General features: G+C 42.8%; 1 protein-coding gene across 1 annotated transcript in view; it reads left to right on the forward strand.

Moving 5' to 3' along the window:
• NLK (nemo like kinase) overlaps positions 1–20,583 on the forward strand; it is a 182,327-nt gene that overhangs the window by 150,897 nt on the left and 10,847 nt on the right. The window contains exon 7 of the mRNA XM_088449462.1: positions 3,714–3,815. Within this exon, the coding sequence (XP_088305588.1) occupies positions 3,714–3,815 (102 nt within the window). The remainder of the gene's footprint in view (positions 1–3,713; positions 3,816–20,583) is intronic.

Here is a 20,583-nt window from a genome sequence, read left to right on the forward strand (position 1 = left end):
GCCCACCCACAGACTCCTGTGTCAGCTCCCATTGGCAAGTTTTGGTTAAAGGGAGATAACTGGGGGTGGGCTAATTCGGCACACCTGTCAATCACACAGACCCAGCTGATCCCTGGTGCGTTTAATGATTCCCAACAGCAGCGCTTGGAGCCTGTAGACTTAATTTTGTTTTTTCAAAGAGCACCCCCCGGCAGTTTTGGACTGTGCAGCAGTCCCCACCTTGCAACAGCCACTGATATCTGCTCAAACATTCTGCAAAATGTGAATTTCTATGTAGTCACGTAATAGGAACTCCAAAGCAGAACTATAAGATATAGGTTGAAATGTATTAAACCTTCTAAAGAGTGTAGAAGTTGCTCCTAGCAACAAATAAAGTACAGTCTATAACATGATAGGTAGAAGTTGATTGGTTGCTATGTCACTCTTTAGAAGGTTTGATACATCGCCCCCTATATCACTTGAACTTTGTACGTATGTGCTGTCGCCACATTTGCTTTGGAAAGAAATTACTGTAGAATTCCATGAATGTTATAATCTCTATCTGCTTGGGGTTAAATCAAAGTCCTACAGCAATACTAATCACTGTTCCATCCAGGTTTTGGGGAATGGTAACTGCTTATTTCACAATATGTACTAATGCTCAACCGTTTTGTGGTTTTTATGTTTTTGTTTTAAGTTTTATTACCGAATATCGATAATTTGTCATTTCCTTTTACATGGTTATAGTTATAAAACTATTGTCTACAGCAAATTAATTAGTTGCCACTTCAGCCAGCTAAAATCAATCACACACAGTTAGAACTATATATGTAGTTTGTCAAATATTGACGAATCAAAATGGGATTTCCATAACCTCCTCATTAGTGTTGCCTCCACTGCGTTCTTTCCGTCACCTAACGCATCAAAGTAGTGAAACATTTGTTCCGGCTGTGATTCCTCTTGCGTTTGTTTGGAAATATAGAAAGGTAGCTTTGAAACCAGATCAAAGATTTCAGAAGGCATTTGTACAATTCCCCAAATACTTTTGATCTCTAACTTTCATTAGTCAGCTAAGAAACATTTTAGAATAAGTAGAAAGCTGCTCTCAGACTTCATGAATGAGATGAGCTGTAATCTGGGGTTATATTTACTAATGTGAGCGTTTTTAGAAGTGGAGATGTTGCCCATAGCAACCAGATTCTACTTAACATTTAACTAGCACCTTCTAGAAGATAATGGCTAGAATCTGGTTGCTATGGGCAACATCTTCACTTCTAAAAACTCTCACTTTAGTAAATATACCCCCTGGTGTCATGCAAACATCTACAGTTAAACATTGTCGTTGTATAAGACAAGTGGCGCCCAGGTCATACCCTATGATTATTACTGCACATTTCAATTCTGTTCTCATATAGGTTAATGGCGGTTACCACGTTCAGTAGGCTAATTAACTGACTGGTTTATTCGGGCACAAATGAATTACATTTCTTTACCTTTTTTGTTTCTTGTTTTTCCATTGCCGTTTTATGTAGCTAAGAATTGCTCTGTGGATACAGTTGTATCCAGTGCACACAAAGGGGCTGTACCATATCCAAAGCTGACAAGCATGAATGGCCGTGCCTAGATTAGGTGGACAACCTGATACACTTCAAGGGTCACATACGCAGCCCCTTAAGAGCTTGTAGTAGAATTTGGAACTGCCCAAAAAATGGGACCAATGTTTTTTTTTACAGGTATACCCAAATTAAAATCCGAATAAACTATGCTCAACACCTGGCCTCAGAGCTTTGCAGCAATTATAGATTGTGTATGTAAGTGACATCTATGAACTGGAAAATGCCCAAGAATGTTAAAATAAAAACCTTTTCATACAGTATTAAGGCAATTCTGCTTCATAACGTTATTAATTGTCTTTAGTCCTTCAAAAGAACATGATACCCAGGTGCCTTTTTTTTTTTCTAAGCAACTTCGCACCGAGCAGTTTTGTAGCAATTACAGTTCTCAAGGGAGAATTTGTTCTGATTACTACTTCAGCTGCAGCATTCACAACAATCCTTTTGGCAAGCTCTGAGGACCAGGTGCACAAACCCCTACTGATAAAGGTTGAATTATACCCTTTTCTTTGCCTGACAGGTATATTTGCCTATGGATTGCTTTAACTCTTTCGCCCGTGCGATGTCTCATCTTACACGCTTTCCACCTTGTAACACCCTGCCGGAGATCTATTTATAGAGCAGATCTTTGTTTTTACAGAGAACATTTTTGGAAGCCTTCAAACTTACAGAAGTTCTAAATTAGGCTGCTGAGGTTATGCTGCTTGTGTTCTTGAATCATGAGTACCAATAAAAGGGGGCTATTGTTAGATGAGAATTTAGCTACCGTGCTAAGTGCTATTCCGTCACCTCCTGTCATGGCCACTTGTTCGCCGGAGAATACACTGGTTTAACAGTGTTAAGCAGCTTCTCCCATGATAAGTGCCGGATGCGATGCAGTTACGACATGCCTGGGATTCGTGACTATTCACAAAGTACTACCTAGTGCAGATAGCTGCTCGCACCTCAGGAGAGCACGGGCAGAAATCTGCGATAAGTGCAGCCTCAGGGCTTGTCATAGTAATTAATTGAAAAGCTCCAGTGCTAAGTGCCCTGTAACAACTGAATCACCCCCAAAGTGTACCTGACATGCCCACACTGGTGGCATTTTGTGGAGTACAGCAATTTCCATGAGAAGGAGGTCTCACAGCACTAGTGATCTCAACTTTGCATAAGACATGATGTCCCATATGCCTTGGGGATGTTACTAGACCCTTGTCAGATGTTAGGACAAATAATCAGTCCATGAAATGTATGCCGCCTTTGGTGTTCGGAGGATGGGCACATAATAGGAGGAAGTTTTGCTGAAATACAGAACTTCAACAGTAATGTTTTTGTAGGATTGGGTCCGGGATACTGACGTTCGAGATCCCGGTGGTCAGAATTCCAACGCCGGCATCCCAACAGGGTTAGGATACCGATACCTGTCAGTCAGTACCCTAATCCTTCCCCTCTCCCTGCAGCCTAAACCAAACCCATCTACCCCTGACGCCAGCATCCTGTCGGGATTATATCTACATCACATTTTTGTCCAGCCCTCTTGAATTTATAAAGGCCCATAAGCTTTAGTCAGGGACCAAATTTAGGTGGGATAGGCTTATCGTGGAATGAGTATGATTGGTGTGGCTTTGTAAGTCAGTTTTATTAAAAGAAATGTTTTTCTTTCTATTTTATTTCCTTATTGACATTATTGTATGTTGGTTTCTTCTAATGGACTTTATTCAGCACTTTAAGGTGCTTTTAAAGTTTTATTGAAAATTTCTAGCAAATTATGCTTCCAGAGGCTTTTTACATCTTGCCTCGGTCTGATTTATATATGTTTACTGTGCAAGAAAAGAGATAATGCATTGCTTTAAATTTCCTATGTACACTGGCTACTTTCTTATTTTATATATCGTCGCCTCATGCTGTAATTAGACATCGTTGCAGTTACATTTGTGGTACCTTATCTGATCCCATCTGAGATTGGGTGCCGCTGATCACAATGGAATGTAAAGTCTCTTGTGAATGGTCCATTTTGTAAAATTAGAGAAGAACAGCTACTTGGAGGTAAATTCTTTGCCAGTTCCGTAAAGTATAATAAGGAAGGATTAAGGGAATTGAGTAAGGACTACTCACTGTGCATTGTCTTTGTTCATCCAGTTGGACTTAATCACAGATTTGTTGGGAACACCGTCACTTGAAGCAATGAGGACGGCTTGTGAAGGAGCCAAGGCACATATACTCAGGGGTCCTCATAAACAGGTAATACAACTTCTTTTTTTCTTTCTTTTTTTTTAACTGTGATGTACCCACAAATTGAAAACTACTATATGACCCAAATAAAGTCAACTTACCTGCCCTTTAAGAAATAAGTTACTGTCTAGTATACAGTTCAACTATACACAAATACAGAAAGAACAACATTTGGCATCTTCATGACATTCGAAAGTGATGCATAAGTGAAATATATCTCGTGTGTGTATATATGAAAATTAGCAAGCGTACCTACAATGGCGGTTTATCCACCTCAGGTATTCAAGTGCAAACAGAAAACCTCCCTCAGTGTACGCATACTAATTTTCAGTCAGATGTGATTGCCGAAATAAATTGTCTCTATCCTTTAAATACTCGATGTGGCTCCCCCTTTGTTTGTTCCACTGTTAATATAAATATATATATATATACACACATAACCGTCACACCCCCTTCCAGAAAAACAGGCCCAGGTGCGCAATAATGTAGGATGGCGGTAAAAACGCACGTACATCAGCCAAGTGTGTGTTTGGAAGCACTGGAGTGCCGCATATATATATATATATATATATATATATATATATATATATATATATTGTATCTCCAATCGTATTCCCCAATTTAGGAAATAACAGAGGGCACTCACCAGAGTAAAAGTTCACGCTATTTTCATCAACACTGCCAAGTATTTTGTCGATGTTTCAGTCCCGAAGGACTTTCCTCAAGACTCCAGCAACATCATAAGCATCATCCTTATGTTCACATCACCAGACAGTATACAATAATGTGATAAACAACCTCTATTTATACCCAAACCAATCAACCCCAATGCAACTCACCATCAGAGCATACTGTTTAACCTGATGCGGGACAGCCGCGAAACTGGAAGTCACATTACACAAACCGGAAGTTACGTCACTCACCGCTGGGTAACCTAGCAACAGTTCCTGCAACAGAAGCTAGCGGACATCGTGAGTGTGAATAACACTCTCCAACTACAATAATGACCGCAGTGACTTGGAGCTAAACAGTACCGATGCCACTGCTGTACCGTTATGGCACATCCAAATGAGTGGGTGATATAATCAACACAGCTATATCTAAGGAGAAGAGGGGGCGGAGCTATGTCCGACTGATGGATGCCACGTCTTCTGTTTACATCACGTGGTACACTACATGCTGTCAGATATACACAGGCTGTCAAACCTACCTATCACATACAGAGAGCCATAATACATAGAGAATCTCATACAGCATCGGTATATACTGGTTAACTAACCGCATAGCATTATAGCAAGACGGATTTGGGTACAAATAGAGGTATACATTAAAAACAATACATCAAAGAATATCAAAGCAACAATATAATAATAAATGTAATACAAACATGCTGAGGTTTTTTGTCAAGATAGATGACCCCTATTGTTTAAATACCATATTTATTTCAAAAATATATTCAAAGGATTCGATTCATTAAGACCTCTCGGGGTCATAGTTCCCAGCTTATTTATCCACCAACTCTCAAGCTTCCTTAGTTTTAATGCCCTATCACCACTCCTAACCGGGGGGGGGGGGGCACCCAATCAATTAGTCGACACTTCAGTGTAGCAACTTCATGACATAATTTCATAAAGTGTATAGCAACAGGTTTATCCGAGATACCAGTATTCAATGCTTGACGAATCGATAATCTGTGGTTGGCCATTCTTTCACGGAAGCATCTGGTGGTCATTCCCACGTAACACAGGCCACACGGGCAAGAAAGCACATATATGACCTGATCCATTGTGCATAAAAGTTTATATTTAATCCACAATTTTCGTCCCGTCAAAGGATGTGGGAAATATGGGCCGGTCTGCATAGCCCCACACGTGACACATCCCGTGCATTTAAAGCACCCAGGTTTCTGACTGCGTAGCCATGTTTATGAGGTGTCTGGTGTTGGTCTTGCCATTGATCTTAGGAGCATCTGCTTTAAATTAGGTCCTCTACTATAAGCCATTAGTGGGTGGGACCTTGCCTATATTCTTCAAAGCAGGATACGTTGATAATATCGGCCAGTGTTTTTTGATGCTTTTTTGTAACCAAGTTAGATTTGGTATCATATGTACTAACATAGACCATACGTGAATCACTCTTTGGAATTCCAGGTAAGTTTTTACCATATTTATAGCGTGCTCTGGCAGTTTTTAGGCACCTCTGAATAGTCTTTTTGTTATATCCGCATTCAAGAAACCTTGTTGTCATCTCGGTCAACTGCTGCTCAGTATTGTTGCTATCGGTATTGTTCCTAAGTACTCGGAGGAACTGTGAAATGGGTAGACTATTTTTCAAATGAGTAGGGTGAAAGCTGGAAGCCTGTAGAAATGTATTTCGGTCCGTTTCTTTCTTGTAGAGAGTGGTGCCAATCTTTGCACCATCCTTATAGATTGTTAAATCAAGAAAATTGATTTTACTATTATCAATCTGATATGTAAAACGGACAGGATTATCCAACCTATTAAGCTGGGTCATCATATCTAGAAAGCTTTCCTGTGTGCCGCTCCAAATCAAGAAAATATTGTCTATAAACCGTTTAAAAAATGTAATTTGTGTCCAGAACGGCGGAAATATATGTCTCGTCTCGTACTCGGTCATATAGATGTTCGCATACGCCGGTGCGAGACTAGATCCCATCGCCGTCCCGGAACGTTGTAGGTAATAATCTTTTCCGTATATGAAAAAATTATTACCTAATACCAATTCTGTCTCTAATAGAAATTCAATTGGTGGATGATTCATCACACTCCCCGTCAAGTTAGCCCCAGTTAATGTATTTCGTAGAGCTCGAAGTCCATCTATATGGGGGATTATGGTATATAATGAGCACACATCCATTGTAACCAGAAAGCTATCAATGGAGAGCTCATCAACTTCATTCAATTTTTCAAAAAAATCCCCCGTATCTCTGATGTAACTCGGACTCTTTACCACATAGGGTTGCAATATAGTATGTGATAGGTAGGTTTGACAGCCTGTGTATATCTGACAGCATGTAGTGTACCACGTGATGTAAACAGAAGACGTGGCATCCATCAGTCGGACATAGCTCCGCCCCCTCTTCTCCTTAGATATAGCTGTGTTGATTATATCACTCGCTCATTTGGATGTGCCATAACAGTACAGCAGTGGCATCGGTATTGTTTAGCTCCGAGTCACTGCGGTCATTATTGTAGTTGGAGAGTGTTATTCACACTCGCGATGTCCGCTAGCTTCTGTTGCAGGAACTGTTGCTAGGTTACCCAGCGGTGAGTGACGTAACTTCCGGTTTGTGTCATGTGACTTCCGGTTTCGCGGCTGTCCCGCATCAGGTTAAACAGTATGCTCTGATGGTGAGTTGCATTGGGGTTGATTGGTTTGGGTATAAATAGAGGTTGTTTATCACATTATTGTATACTGTCTGGTGATGTGAACACTTGCATAAGGATGATGCTTATGATGTTGCTGGAGTCTTGAGGAAAGTTGAAATGTCGACAAAATACTTGGCAGTGTTGATTAAAATAGCGTGAACTTTTACTCTGGTGAGTGTCCTCTGTTATTTCCTAAATTGGGGAATACGATTGGATGTATAATTGACCATTTTTTTGGCTTGAGGATTGCACCCCAACATTTGCACGTGAAGTTGGTGATGTGAGTGCGGGCTTCGGATTTAGTGTATATATATATAAAGTGTGTGTGTGTGAAAGATGTATAGGGACGGCGCACAGTAAATATTGAGGTTAAGAAGACATGCGCCTGATAGTGTAGTATTTTATGTAAAATAACCAGTGCTCATAAAAATGAATGTGCGTACCAAAATGAAAATCTTTTATGCTTATCTGAAATCCAGAAATGAGTAGTCCACACTGGATGGATTAAATGGGATGTCGTCGGCTGGATAACCTTGTATAGAGCTTAAACAAGCTTGTGAGGGAGAGAATATATATAGTGTAGTATTCCCTTAAATCAATGACATGATTGTATGTAGAGGCTGTGTATCAGATAATGCTAATTTAATAGCCTGTAGTATATCTTCCTCCACGTATATCTCCTAGTACCCTTTATCAGTCCCTCTCTGGAACGTATATATCCAGTGTATGCGAGCAACTACAGACCCAGGTACGTGATGAAAGGCATAAAAAAAAAAAGCTAAGTGCTCTTCTGCATCACTTCTTCAAAGTCGGGAGAAAAAAAACCTGCCGCGGCTATTTAAAAACCCGACTTTCTTTTGCAGGCAAAAACGGGGGTACCCATAGTGATCCCCCTGGTCTGGACATCTTTAGGAGGGTCCTACAATTATTTCCAGAAAAATCCAGTTTTCTTTCGCCAATCACAAATTTCGCCTGTTCCCGATTTTGCCTACTTTCAAATTGAATACGGGGATATAGCGGGCCACGTGTGCAAAATGTTTTCGCCTCCAAACTGGCAATGTAGGCGAAAACCGGATTTCGCCGGCAGAGGCCCTTGTGTTTTCAGTGCTTTTTTCTTTTTAAGATTTACTAAAAAAAAATATATATAGATCTCATAACCATATGGCACATGTTTTATTATGCAGCACTACATGTAATGTGAACATGGGGAAGTCGGTAAGTTATTTGATAATAATGACATATGATTTTAAAAACCCTTTGTAATCTATAAATAATAACCAGTACAGCTGATCATGAAGAATTATCACATTCCATCATGTAGAAGGGAGAGTGGCACACACAGAAAGCAGACGTTTAGGAAATAAATGTGACTTGGAAAATTGCCCAGGACAGATGTAAAAGGTACAAGCAAAGGTACCTTTATTATTAACTGTCTACTCCACCCACCCACCCTCTGCAGTGCAGCTGCAATAGTTACTTGAAAGTACAATATGTCATATTGAGGATTAATTACCAGAGGTCATATTAATCCCCTTTGAGACCGTGTGTAATTGTTCATGATTTTTACTCACCGCTGGAGTTTTACTATTGTCTTAAAGCTGCTCCTGGGAGGCATCGATGGCAGCAGCTGTTTATTTCCGCCCCACACTTCACATTTGATATCAGCAGGCTTTGACAAATTGACCCAAAAATGTAAAGTCCAGAAAATGTTGGTAAATCATTTGCACTGCGACTGGGCTCAATGTAACTGCTGATAAAGTTAGATAGTACTGCCATATATGACCAATTTAACACAGTCATGCTTGTTATTATCCATGCTAAAATAGTGGGTGGGTTTGTTTTTAGGCCTTGTACACATCACAGTTCTTTTCATGTCTTAAAATAGAGAACACTAATTTTAATGGCATAGTTTACACTCCTAACATTACTTTTATCCAGGCAATAAATATTTCTTTTTTAACTGACAATTTTTTTTTTCCCGTCAAACCTTATAGAAATTGTTGTTTTTTTCTTTGTTTAATTAAGTTTAAAAAGTACATATTTAAATATTTTATTAAAAAATTACCTAGGGGATGTTTTGCATTCCACCCCAACCTCCTGGTCCATAGGCCCCCATTGTAATTTAATGCCCCACCCCACATCCAAAATAGCTCCCCCAGTGTCAAAGGATCCCCAGCAATAGCAACACTCACCCTCCTAGTTATGATAGGGTGTGGGCTCTGCCACAGGTACCTAAACCCCAGGGACAGTGGGTGCCCAATTTAATCCCCACCCCTCCCCATGTGTCACACTATATATATGTATTTATATATATATATATATATATATTAGTTTGTGTGTTAAAAAAATGTTTTAGATAACTCCAGCGATCATAGACTGCCGCTACGCATCCGGTGAAACAGAGGAGGTCCATTCTGCACTTGTGCAGAATGGATCTCCTCTGTTAAAGCCGGGGTACGGAACGTTCTGGCGTGGTCGCATGTAATTTCCATGCGACCATGCTAGTTAAGTGTTTAAATGATGCTTCACATTTTAATGTTGCAGCTTAAAGGGCTGATTCTGAGTTAGGAGTAAAACTAGACTGCAGGTGGGTCAAATGTGAAATGTGCAGAGAGATTCGGATTTGAGAGGGGTGTGTCCAAACTTAAATCTAATTTGCAATGTAAAAATAAAGCTGTATGGCATTTGTGGGCTACATGCAAAAGCAGCCAGTATTATCCTGCATGCAAAACAAAAAATGTATTTGCACCTTTTGCATTGTAACATGGTTTGTTCCAGGTGCATAGTTACTTGCTTTTTTTTTTTTTTTTTTTAACTTTACTCCCTACTCAGAATCAAGCCCGTAGTGATGAAGACTTTTTTCAAAAGCAGATGAATATGGGGCAGTGCAGGCAACTCTGGAAATAAATGTGGATCTTCCATATTCAAACACGCGATGCGGCCGACTTGTGTGTAACCCTTAATTAGGCCCACGGTGTACACTTGCTCTTTTTGCTTTGCTCCCATGTCAAAATCAGCCCTTAAGTATGAACAATCAGTATGACAGATGGCGTAATTGGCATGATCCTAAAATCGTGGAAAATACACTCGTGGTAGCAAGCACCTTCTAAATCGTGAGCAGTTTGCTTTTTACTTACACTACATTATTAGGTATACTTTGTATCAGACACTGCCAGAGATGCCGGGAGAGTGGGGTGGAAGGGAGGCATGTCCTGCTGGAGGGGCCCGGTACTGCAACAGGATGCAGTATTTTGGGCAGTGAGAAAGAGAAGCCTCTTTCCCCAGCCCAACACACACAGCAGCAGCCAATCCTTTCTCTCCGTGCATGATGTGCGGGGGAGCAATCGCACTTGCTCTCCATTCCTTGGACACCAGCGAACCTATTGTATTTCTCTTCGGGGTCCATAGGGATCCACAGGGATATTATGGGTTATAAGACCAGGCACCAAACAGTTAAAGCTTCTGCTCCGAGAATGCTCCGGGTCCTTCCCCATATATACCCTGCCCCTAGCCATAGGACTTCAGTTGTTCGTTTGGTGCGGCAGGATCAAGACTAATCTTTGTAAAAGCTTAGTGCAGTCCTAAGCTTTTATTTTGTTTTATTTTATGTTTTTCTGAGTTGGCAGTACTAAGCGTTTGAATTAAAATGCACGTACTGCGGCTCCATCTACGTCCGCCGGGCCGCAACATCAGTAATTGCGCTGGTGATTTCGGCGGGTCGAGGCTGAGCTTAGCTAGCAGCAATTCTGCAACCTGGACTGCACCCGATGTTCGGAGATGTCAAGTAAGGCAATATCTCGCTTACGAGGAATCGCGCTCAGCAGTCCTTTCCTCTGGTGTCAGACACGCACCAGAAGCCGCTGCTGTCAGGGCCCGGGATTCTCCGCGTCCTCACTACACCAGCCGGGGCCTTATCATCTGACGCCGGGGATCGGCAGCAATCGCTATCTGTTGCCACGAGGCCAGCATACCCGGCTAGTTAACACAGCTTAAGGGAGGTAGGCGCTCCCTCAGCAGCTCCTCCCCTGACCCAGACGCAGTTCCTACGTAGGGTTTTGCACATCTGGGTTGCACCGCCTAACCTCCACGTGTATATGAGATGCTCACAGTCCACGCTCAGTGCGCCTTGTAGCTGTTGGTCTCAGGAGGGTCTGGGTCAGTCTCCCTGTACACCTCTCCCGTGGTTAAGGTATATGGTGCTCTATGTCCTACCATTCCTTTGCGTTACTGTAGTTGATTTAGAGATGATTAATTATATTACATATGCATTGCTTGTGACTGTTTGCTAGCTGCTGATTGACACCGTCTTTTATTTCTATGTCTGTCAATTGTAACTATTACTGTTTTCTCTCCATCCTCTTGGGGTGGAGGTTTCTTTGAGTACTTCACATTCATTAAGATATTGCAAAGGCTGTCACATAACATTGCAATTATTGCCTTTACTTTGAACATGTCAAAAGATAAAGGGAAACAGGAGGGGGAGCAGTATGTGCTGATCCCATATAAATCCTGTACGGCTTATGTGTCCTCTCAGAAGGTAAAGGATGGTTTGTGTGTTGTCTATTATAAAGAGCCATCTTACCAGTCCAGTTTCTCTGGGCAAGAGAATCTTGGGTTTCCTCTTTTTCCCAGGTTATGATGAAGGTTGTGGATCGTATGGCTGCTCCCACGATGCCTCCTGGGATGGGGTGTCCACAGTACGCTATGTTTGCACCTCTTATGCATCCTTCATGGAAGGATGTTTATGGCCATTCTAGTCCGAGTATGGCACCATCTGATGTTGATAACAGACCGATAGTGACCTGAGTGCAAGTTATCTTTCGATCAGTCTGCCCAACAAATGGATTCAGACGCATCATCAGGGGAATCAGATGATGCACAGGGTTCCTCTCCAGGATCTAGTTCTGGGGAGGAGGATCATCCATCCACGGATGTTTCTCCTTTGGTGAGGGCGGTTAGATATTCAGGATGATGAACCAGCTCATAGTAAGAAGGCTCCAATGTTTAATCACTACCAGAAGGTGGTCAAAATGGAGTTCCCTGTATCTAAACAGCTTACAGAGCTTATTGAGGAGGCATGGGGTAACCCTGATTAAACGATTTTATGTGAATACAAGCATAACATCATTCTGTATGTACGAAGTGGGAGGTATCTCCTACTGTGGATGCTCATGTAACACATTTAATCAGAAATGCTACATTGCCTATTCCATCAGCGTCTTCGCTGAAGGATTCCACCGGTAAAAAGATTGAAACCAGTCTTAAAGCAATATTTTCATCATCTGGAGTGGTTGCTCGTCCAGCTATGGCTTGAGCCTGGGTAGCCAAGGCTGTTGAAGATTCACTACCAAATTCTACCAGAGAACAGATGATTAATATCTCCCACATACAGGAAGCTGCTTCATATCTGGCAGGGGCTGCAGTGTATGCTGGAATTTTAGCTTCTAGGGCATAAGCAGCATCCATAGTGGCACGCAAGGCCCTTTGGTTAAGATCTTGGAAAGCTGATAGGGTATTAAAGAGGGCGCTGGAAGTCTTACCTTTCTATGGAAAGGTACATTTTGGAGGAGAGTTGGATAATATAATCACTACTCTGGCGGCTTAAAAATCTGCAGGTCTGCCATCTAAGTCAAATACTAAATCTAGGCAGTTTTCCTTTCAGTCTTTCTATCCTCAGGGACGAGCAAGAGAACAGTTTTCCTCTAGGCCAACTAGTTTTTGCAAGTCCAAGCGACAAACTAAGAGGTCTGGCTCGGCAAGACGTCCAGCTTCTAAGCCGGGCAACAAGCCCTCGGCCTGATGGAGCGGGCCTCCTCCTGGGGGATCCCAGGGTGGGAGGCCGACTTCTTCAGTTTGTGGATTGTTGACATCAAACAACAGATGCATGGGTCCAAGAAGTGGTCTCTCAGGGTATGCCTTCACTTTCAAGAGGCATCCTCCCCAGAAGTTTTTTTGCACAGATCTCTCATCAGATGCGGACAAGGCCTTAGCTTTTCAGGGAGTCATTCACTTCCTGCTACAGGGGTAATAGTCCCAGTTCCTATGTCTCAACAAGGAAAGGGTTAGTATACCAGTCTGTTTCAGAAACCGAATGGGGCTTATCACCCTATATTAAATCTAAAATCACTCAACAGGTTTATCCATGTACCCAAGTTTCGTATGGAAACTCTTCGGTCAATTATTTTGGCAATGGAGCCGGGGGATTATATGTTTCCCTGGACATTCAGGATGCATATCTGCATGTTCTTATATACCATTCCACCAACAATTCTTACGGTTTGCTGTCTTTCAGTAACATTACCAATTTCAGTCTCTACCCTTTGGCCTCTATTCGGCTCCCTGGATAATTACCAAAATAATAGCAGTCATGACGGCCTATCTCAGGCATCAGGGGTTTAGAATTCTACCCTGTCTGGACGACTTTCTGATATTGGCGCAGACTCCGGTTATGTTACAAAACCATCTTCATATGACCATAGCCTGCCTACAAAGGCACGACATGATAATCAATTGGAAGAAATCGTCACTTTCTTCAACACAGCAGATGGTACATTTGGAAGCGTTTCTGGATTCTCGGGCACAAAGGGTGTTTCTGCCAGAGGACAAGATTGCGGATCTATCATTGCGATTACGCAAGCTGCTACACAAGCGAAGGGTATCCATTCTCTTAGCAATGCAGGTCCTGTGATCAATGGTATCCACCTTCAACATGGTGGGGTATGCTCCAGGCCTCTACAAAGATTGATTCTCTCCAGGTGGAACGGACAGCATCTAATAAAGTCTCAGAGCAGTGGTGTCAAACTCGGGCCCTTCAGCTGCACTGGAACTACACATCCCAGCTTGCACTGCCAGAGTTTTGCTATTAGTGCATGATAAAACTGTGGCAGGGCATGCTGGGATATGTACTCCCACAGCAGCTGGAGGGCCCAAGTTTGACACCACTGGTCTCAGAGGATCGTCACTCCCTCCTGTGGTGGCTGAGAAAGGATCATCTAAACAAAGGGTGTCCGTTCTGGATTCCAAATTGGGTGCTTCTCACCACGGACACCAGCCTTCGCGTATGGGGTGCAGTGACAGGTCTTCATTACTTTCAGGGAAGATGGACAAATCAAGAAAGTCATTTGCCAATAAACATTCTGGAACTGCGAGCAGTATACAGAGCTCTTGTCGTGGCACAGGACCTGCTCCAGGGCAGGCTGGTCCAGATCCAGTCCGACAATGCGACTACAGTGGCCTACCTCAATCATAATGGAGGCACAAGAAGTTATGCAGCCATGTAGGAAGTAACAAAGGTTCTAATTTGGGCAGAACGTTATCTTCCGGCCATCTCGGCAATATTCATACCGGGAGTACTGAATTGGGAAGCAGACTTCCTAAGTCGCCAGGACATACACGCCGGGGAGTGGTCTCTCCAACTGGTAGTGTCAGCTCCTGGGTCTACCGGAGATAGATCTCATGGCATCACGCCACAACCACAAAGTCCCCAGGTACGGGTCCAGAGACCCATCAGCAGCCTTCATGGATGCACTGGCAGTAAGATGGGACTTCAAGCTGGCGTATCTCTCTCCTCCAATTTCTCTACTTCCAAGAGTTCTCAGAAAAGTAAAGCAGGAATGCGGAATGGTAATACTGGTGGCTATGGCTTGGCCCAGATGTCATTGGTTCACCATAGACAGTCCATACCCTCTTCCTCTATGGCAGGATCTGCTAACGCAGGGTCTTACCTCGGACTTACCTCGTCTGGCTTTGATGGCGTGGCTCTTGAATTTTCCATTCTAAGAGTGAAAGGTTTTTCCAGTTCTGTAATTCAAACGATAAGGGCAGAGGTAGGTTTCCATGCCCTAATCTAGGAAGGTGCATACACAAGTAACAATTTTGTTAACCAACAATTTTATGAACGATTTTCTCTCAGATTTTCTGTCAGATTTTTTAAAGTGTAATGAACAATTTTTTGAACTACCAACGAATTTTGTAACTTCCCTTAATGAATATCGTTGAGTTGGTCAGTCAGAATAAACTACAAACGGGAACGCGCATGAACGATAATCGTTCATCGTTATAACTCAGAAACTGAACGATTATTTTCAACGATTGAACGATGACGACGTCGTTATAGTTAAATGTTCAAAAAATCATTACGTGTGTATGCACCGTAAAAGTTTGGTATTCTTTTAGTCAATGGTGTTCCCATAGAAAGTATGATCCTAAGATATTCAGAATTTCCAGGGTTACTGGCTTTTCTTCCGGCAGGATTAGACAAAGGTCTACGCCTGGCCACTTTGAAAGTGCAGGTTTCTGCACTGTTAGTCTGGTTCCAGAAGATGATTGCTTCAATACCAGATGTTAGAATTTTTTCCCAAGGAGCTTTGCGAGTTCAGCCTCCTTTTGTTCCACCGGTAGCACCATGGGATTTGTCTTTGGTTCTTAAGGGACTACAAACTTCCCAATTTAAACCTTTAGAATCTGTGGATTTGAAGTGGTTAACAGCAGAGACACTTTTTCTGCTTGCTGTTTCTTCTGCTTGCAGAGTCTCTGATTTGGCAGTGCTCTCTTGTAGTTTCCCATTTTTTATTTTTCATCAGGATAAAGCTGTTCTTCATACAAGGGAAGGTTACCCTCCTAAGGTAGTGTCCCATTTTCATGTGAATGAAGAAATTTTTCCAGCTTTTCAGGCTCCAGGCCTTTCTGTAGGTGAAGCCTCCCTGGATGCAGTTCGTGCTCTCTGTATTTATGTGGAGCGTACAAACTGTTAGAAAATCAGATGCTCTTTTTGTATTATATGGTTTTCACAAACAAGGATGGCCAGCTAATAAGCAGACTCTGGCGAGATGGCTACGCATGACTATCTCCCAGGTGTACACACAGGCTGATCTCCCTGTCTCAAGCACAGGGACAGCACATTCTACTCTGTCTGTAGTGCCATCATGGGTATTTAGCTGTGGTGCCTCTGCTGAGAAATTGTGCTAGGCAGCCATGTGGTCTTCTGTCCACACCTTTCTTAGGTTTTATGCCTTTGATACTTTTGCCTCTCCGGATGCTTCCTTTGGGCGACGAGTTCTCCTTTCTGCTCAGGAGCGTCCCCCACCCTAGGGGAACTGCTTTAGGACATCCCCATGGTATCCCTGTGAATTCCTATGGACGCCGAAGAAGAAAGTTAGAGTTATGGTAGACTCACCTGGCTTCATTGGGTTATATTCTTTCCGTCACAGATTCCCTCATCTTATGTAAGAGTGTTTTTGGTGTACGATTGTTCTTCCTTCTCCTCTTTTGATTCTCCTGCCTTGAGGCTTGTTAACTAAACTGAAGTCCTATGGCTAGGGGCGGGGTATATATGGGGAAGGACCCGGAGCATTCTGGGAGCAGAAGCTTTAACTATTTGGTGCCTGGTCTTCCAACAATAATATCCCCATGGTATCCATGTGGACCCTATGGACCTCAAAGAAAAGGAGTTATCTAGGTGTCTACCATATCTCTAATTTTTTTTCTTTCTAGAAAGAAGGGGTAATGGCCACACCTCCCCGAGTTGGCCATACCCCCTTCCAGTACCTGGGCCCAAGAGAGCTGTCGGCAACCCTGGACACTGCAGTGTAAAATGGTCAGGATATGGTCATGGGTTCCAATATGTCCTAAATATATACAACATACCAAAATTATAGCCTAAAATGGAAAAAAACAAGAGCGCTGGGTTTCAGAAAAGGTTTTTTAATCAATATGACTTCAAATCTGTTTTATTCAGTAAAAATAGATAAAACAATTAATGTAACTCGTATACACTATATTAATAAATAGCAAATCTGTGCACAAACCCAGGTGTATCAGAATTAAAGAGATGGCTATAATAATTAAGTTAATACTATAAGCTTCATAAAGCAAGTAGTCACATAGAAGCAGTCAGTCAATAGCAGCCAGCAGACATATGGTTAATGTTATCGAGCCACAATGCAAACAGTCAATGGACTGTTAGTAACAGCAGTCAGCAGACCTTGAGTTAAGTAAAATTACAGCAAATGGTAATCCTTTAGTTGGTCTCTATATGAGAGGCTGTTAGTAGATAAGGCATTTCATGTTAAGCCCCAATAGTGCAGTTAAAAAGTCAATGCAGCACTTAACTGTATCAGTGTACTCCTAGTGAGGCTCCTTTAGTGATTGGAGCATGCCAGGGGTGTATCTAGTGATCCAAGCGCCCCAGGCAATGTAATGGATTGGTGCCTCCCACCCCCCCCCTTCTATGCAGTGCTCTCAACAGTAATCCCCCAGTAGTAATCACCCCTATGCTGCATTGCTCCCAGTAGTAGCCCCCACTATACAGTGCCCCCAGTAGTAGTCCCCCCCCATACAGTGCCCCCAGTAGTAGTCCCCCCCTATACAGTGCCCCCAGTAGTAGTCCCCCCTATATAGTGCCCCCAGTAGTGGCCACCCCCCTAAATTGCCCCCAGTATTGGCCACCCCTATACAGTGCCCCCAGTAGTGGCCACCCACCCCCTAAATTGTCCCCAGTAGTGGCCACCCCTATACAGTGCTCCCAGTAGTGGCCACCCCATAAATTGCCCCCAGTAGTGGCCGCTCCTATACAGTGCCCCCCAGTAACGGGCACCCCCACATAAAGTGCCCCCAGTAGCTGCCACCTCCTATTTCAGTGCCCCCCCTGTAGTTCCAGGCTTACACACACAAAGAACAAAAAAAAATTCAGCTTACCTGATCCCCACTCCTGACGCGACCGCCGCTGTCTGCTCTGAGTCCAGGCCGCTCTTCTCCTGCATGGGAGAGACGTCATGACGTATGACGTCTCTCCCATCACATGCTGCGGGGGAAGCCGGCACACGGAGCTCATTTAGTGAGCTCCAGCCGGCTCTCTCCGCGGATGACGCAGCAGCAAATGAGAGTCTGTCTGTCTCTCATTAGCTGGCTGCTATTACAAACACACAGCCGCCGCTGGTGGTTGTGTGTTTGTAAACAGTGTAGGGCAGACCGCTATCACTGTGGTCTGCCCTACACTTGTGGGGCCGGGGGACTTGTCCACCCCTTGGCTACTGGAGGCACTGCCGGATGACGCCCCCCCTTTAGTCGGCGCCCCTGCGAGTGCCATCCTGGCCAATGGGTAGATACGCCCCTGGAGCACGCTAGAAACTGGCTCCCCAGTCAGCGGTGGCCAGCCGCGAAGAAGGTGGAGTGATGGTGGATGGAGCTGACTCCCTGCGTCCCGGTCATTTCGTGTGTCACTGCTGGGGGGATAAGGACTGACTATGTTCTCACCTGCAGCAGAAAGCCTGTAGCTCCCAACAGATAGGGGACAAACAAAGTTACGTGTTGCTGCTGTGATGTGTTTGCTGCTCAGTGTGTGCGTCACAGTCAACTGACGCGTTTCTCGACCTATCACGTGGGTCGTTTCATAAGAGGTAACATACCAAAAGTGTAATTCATATCTGAATTACAGATGTGCAGGCTCAGATTAGTTTTGATTTTCCCGCCAAATTCAGAGTTTTCCCTTCAAAAATCGGGTCTCATAAAGAGGCAAACCATCATCTTTCCTGGACAAAAGTCCATGAAAGATGATGCTTGTCCATGAAAGATGACGTTTTGCCTCTTTGAGACCCGACTTTTGGCGGGAAAAATCTGAATTTGGCAGGAAAATCCAAACTAATCTAATCTGAGTCTCTAATGGAGCTATATGGTCACATATACTGTTCATTCCACAATGTATCAATGCGGTGTGAACAAGCCGTTAAATACCATCAGAACGATCTGGCTACAGTTAATAAATTTTACATTTCCAAACATAGCTATAATATAGATGTGCATATTTTAGTGTTTAATAGTATGATCAATGTTTCCATCCCTGTTTTGCACTTCTTTTTTTTTTAATATATATAATTAACTTGAGCAATCAACATCTGTTTAAAAAGCAGGTTATTGCATGACAAGGCCGGAGCTGTGTATTTCTATGCCAAGCTGGCTAATGGCTTCTATTAGAATCTTTTCCAACGTTCAAGCTTTTAAAGGCGTTTTCACACAACCACTTCAAAAGCACTTTCATCCCGATTCCCATACTTGCTATTATTTAGTTTAGAATAATCAGTGATTTCATACCTCTTGGATCTGGTCTGAAAAATGTTAGTTTGCTTGACGAAAGTGGCTTTTGGTTGCAGAGATTACAAGAGCCTTTACTTAGGGTCAGGAAATGGACATTTAGCAAACAATTCTGTGTCGAATTTAGGATAACTAGATTTTCTTGTTCATGATAATAGATCCGGAGAGAGACCATGGCAGCTTGTATATAGGGGTGCTAAGTATTATTATAATGTTGTTGTTTTTTTAAGCTGACCTAGATGTGTCTCTCTGTGGAATGCACCGTGCTGTCACTTTCATTTATAGTGATCTGATTCCATTAATACTCAGACAGGACAGATAATGCAGGACATCAATTTGGCACCATGCCCAAACGACAATATCCCGGCTCAGTAACCAGAAGCCTTGTCATAGGCCGAACGTGGGTCACTCTGCAAACAAAAACATAGTTACGGGTTGGAAAAAGAGAAATCCATTTCCCAGCAGGCAAAGAAAATCTGAGTATTACCAACCCTTAAGCCACAGATGCCATCTGTTAGTGCTGCTGAGTGCTGAATACAGGACAAACCTTTAGTAAAGGAATACGTTCACAGAAGCCATTAGAGCAGGAAACCTGACGTCCAGGAGAGCGATGCCTACAATTTAATCAGTAAGCACAAGAAAGTAGGAATTCAATAAAGCCGTTGCTTTCTCTGGGACGCAGGAATGGTCTGTTACTTTAGCAGATTATTGAAGCCAATGAAAAGAACAAAGTCTATTATACTTTCAAATTGAACTGGTATATTATGGCTGCACAGAGCTATAACAAAGGCATAAAACCTGTAGAAGGAGCAAAGGGCTCAGAAATATCCGATAAGAATATAAAGAGCAATTATGATGCTCTACAACGTTTCTTAACTTATTGTACTTAGGTTTTTCAGATATAGTAAATGGTTACATCAGACAGTTTTTAATATAAGGTTTACAGCAAAGAAAAATACAAAAAGATCAGTGGGTGTCTCCAGTGATGTTACCGAAGATGTTGCAGGAACGATAACTTTTCCAGCAAGTAAATAGCTGCTGTATTTTAACACCCACAATAAAAACACTAATGGACAGCCACCGTTTTTCAGTGTATAATGCGTCTTTCACAGTTGGCAGCCAAGACCTCTGTGAAGGTCAGCTAGCATTAGATGCATTGATTTTGGTGGAGGTGGATGACCAGCGGTAAAAGGTCCTGGTTTCAGTTGATATCCGCAATTTGTTGAGAAGACAAAGTACATCTGCTTTGTGCTGAATGTACACACAATTGTTCCTGGGTTAATTAGTTGGGCAGATGCTTC

Source organism: Taudactylus pleione, unplaced genomic scaffold (genome assembly GCF_031769625.1).
Source record: "Taudactylus pleione unplaced genomic scaffold, aTauple2 ptg000485l, whole genome shotgun sequence".
Classification (NCBI taxonomy): domain Eukaryota; kingdom Metazoa; phylum Chordata; class Amphibia; order Anura; family Myobatrachidae; genus Taudactylus; species Taudactylus pleione.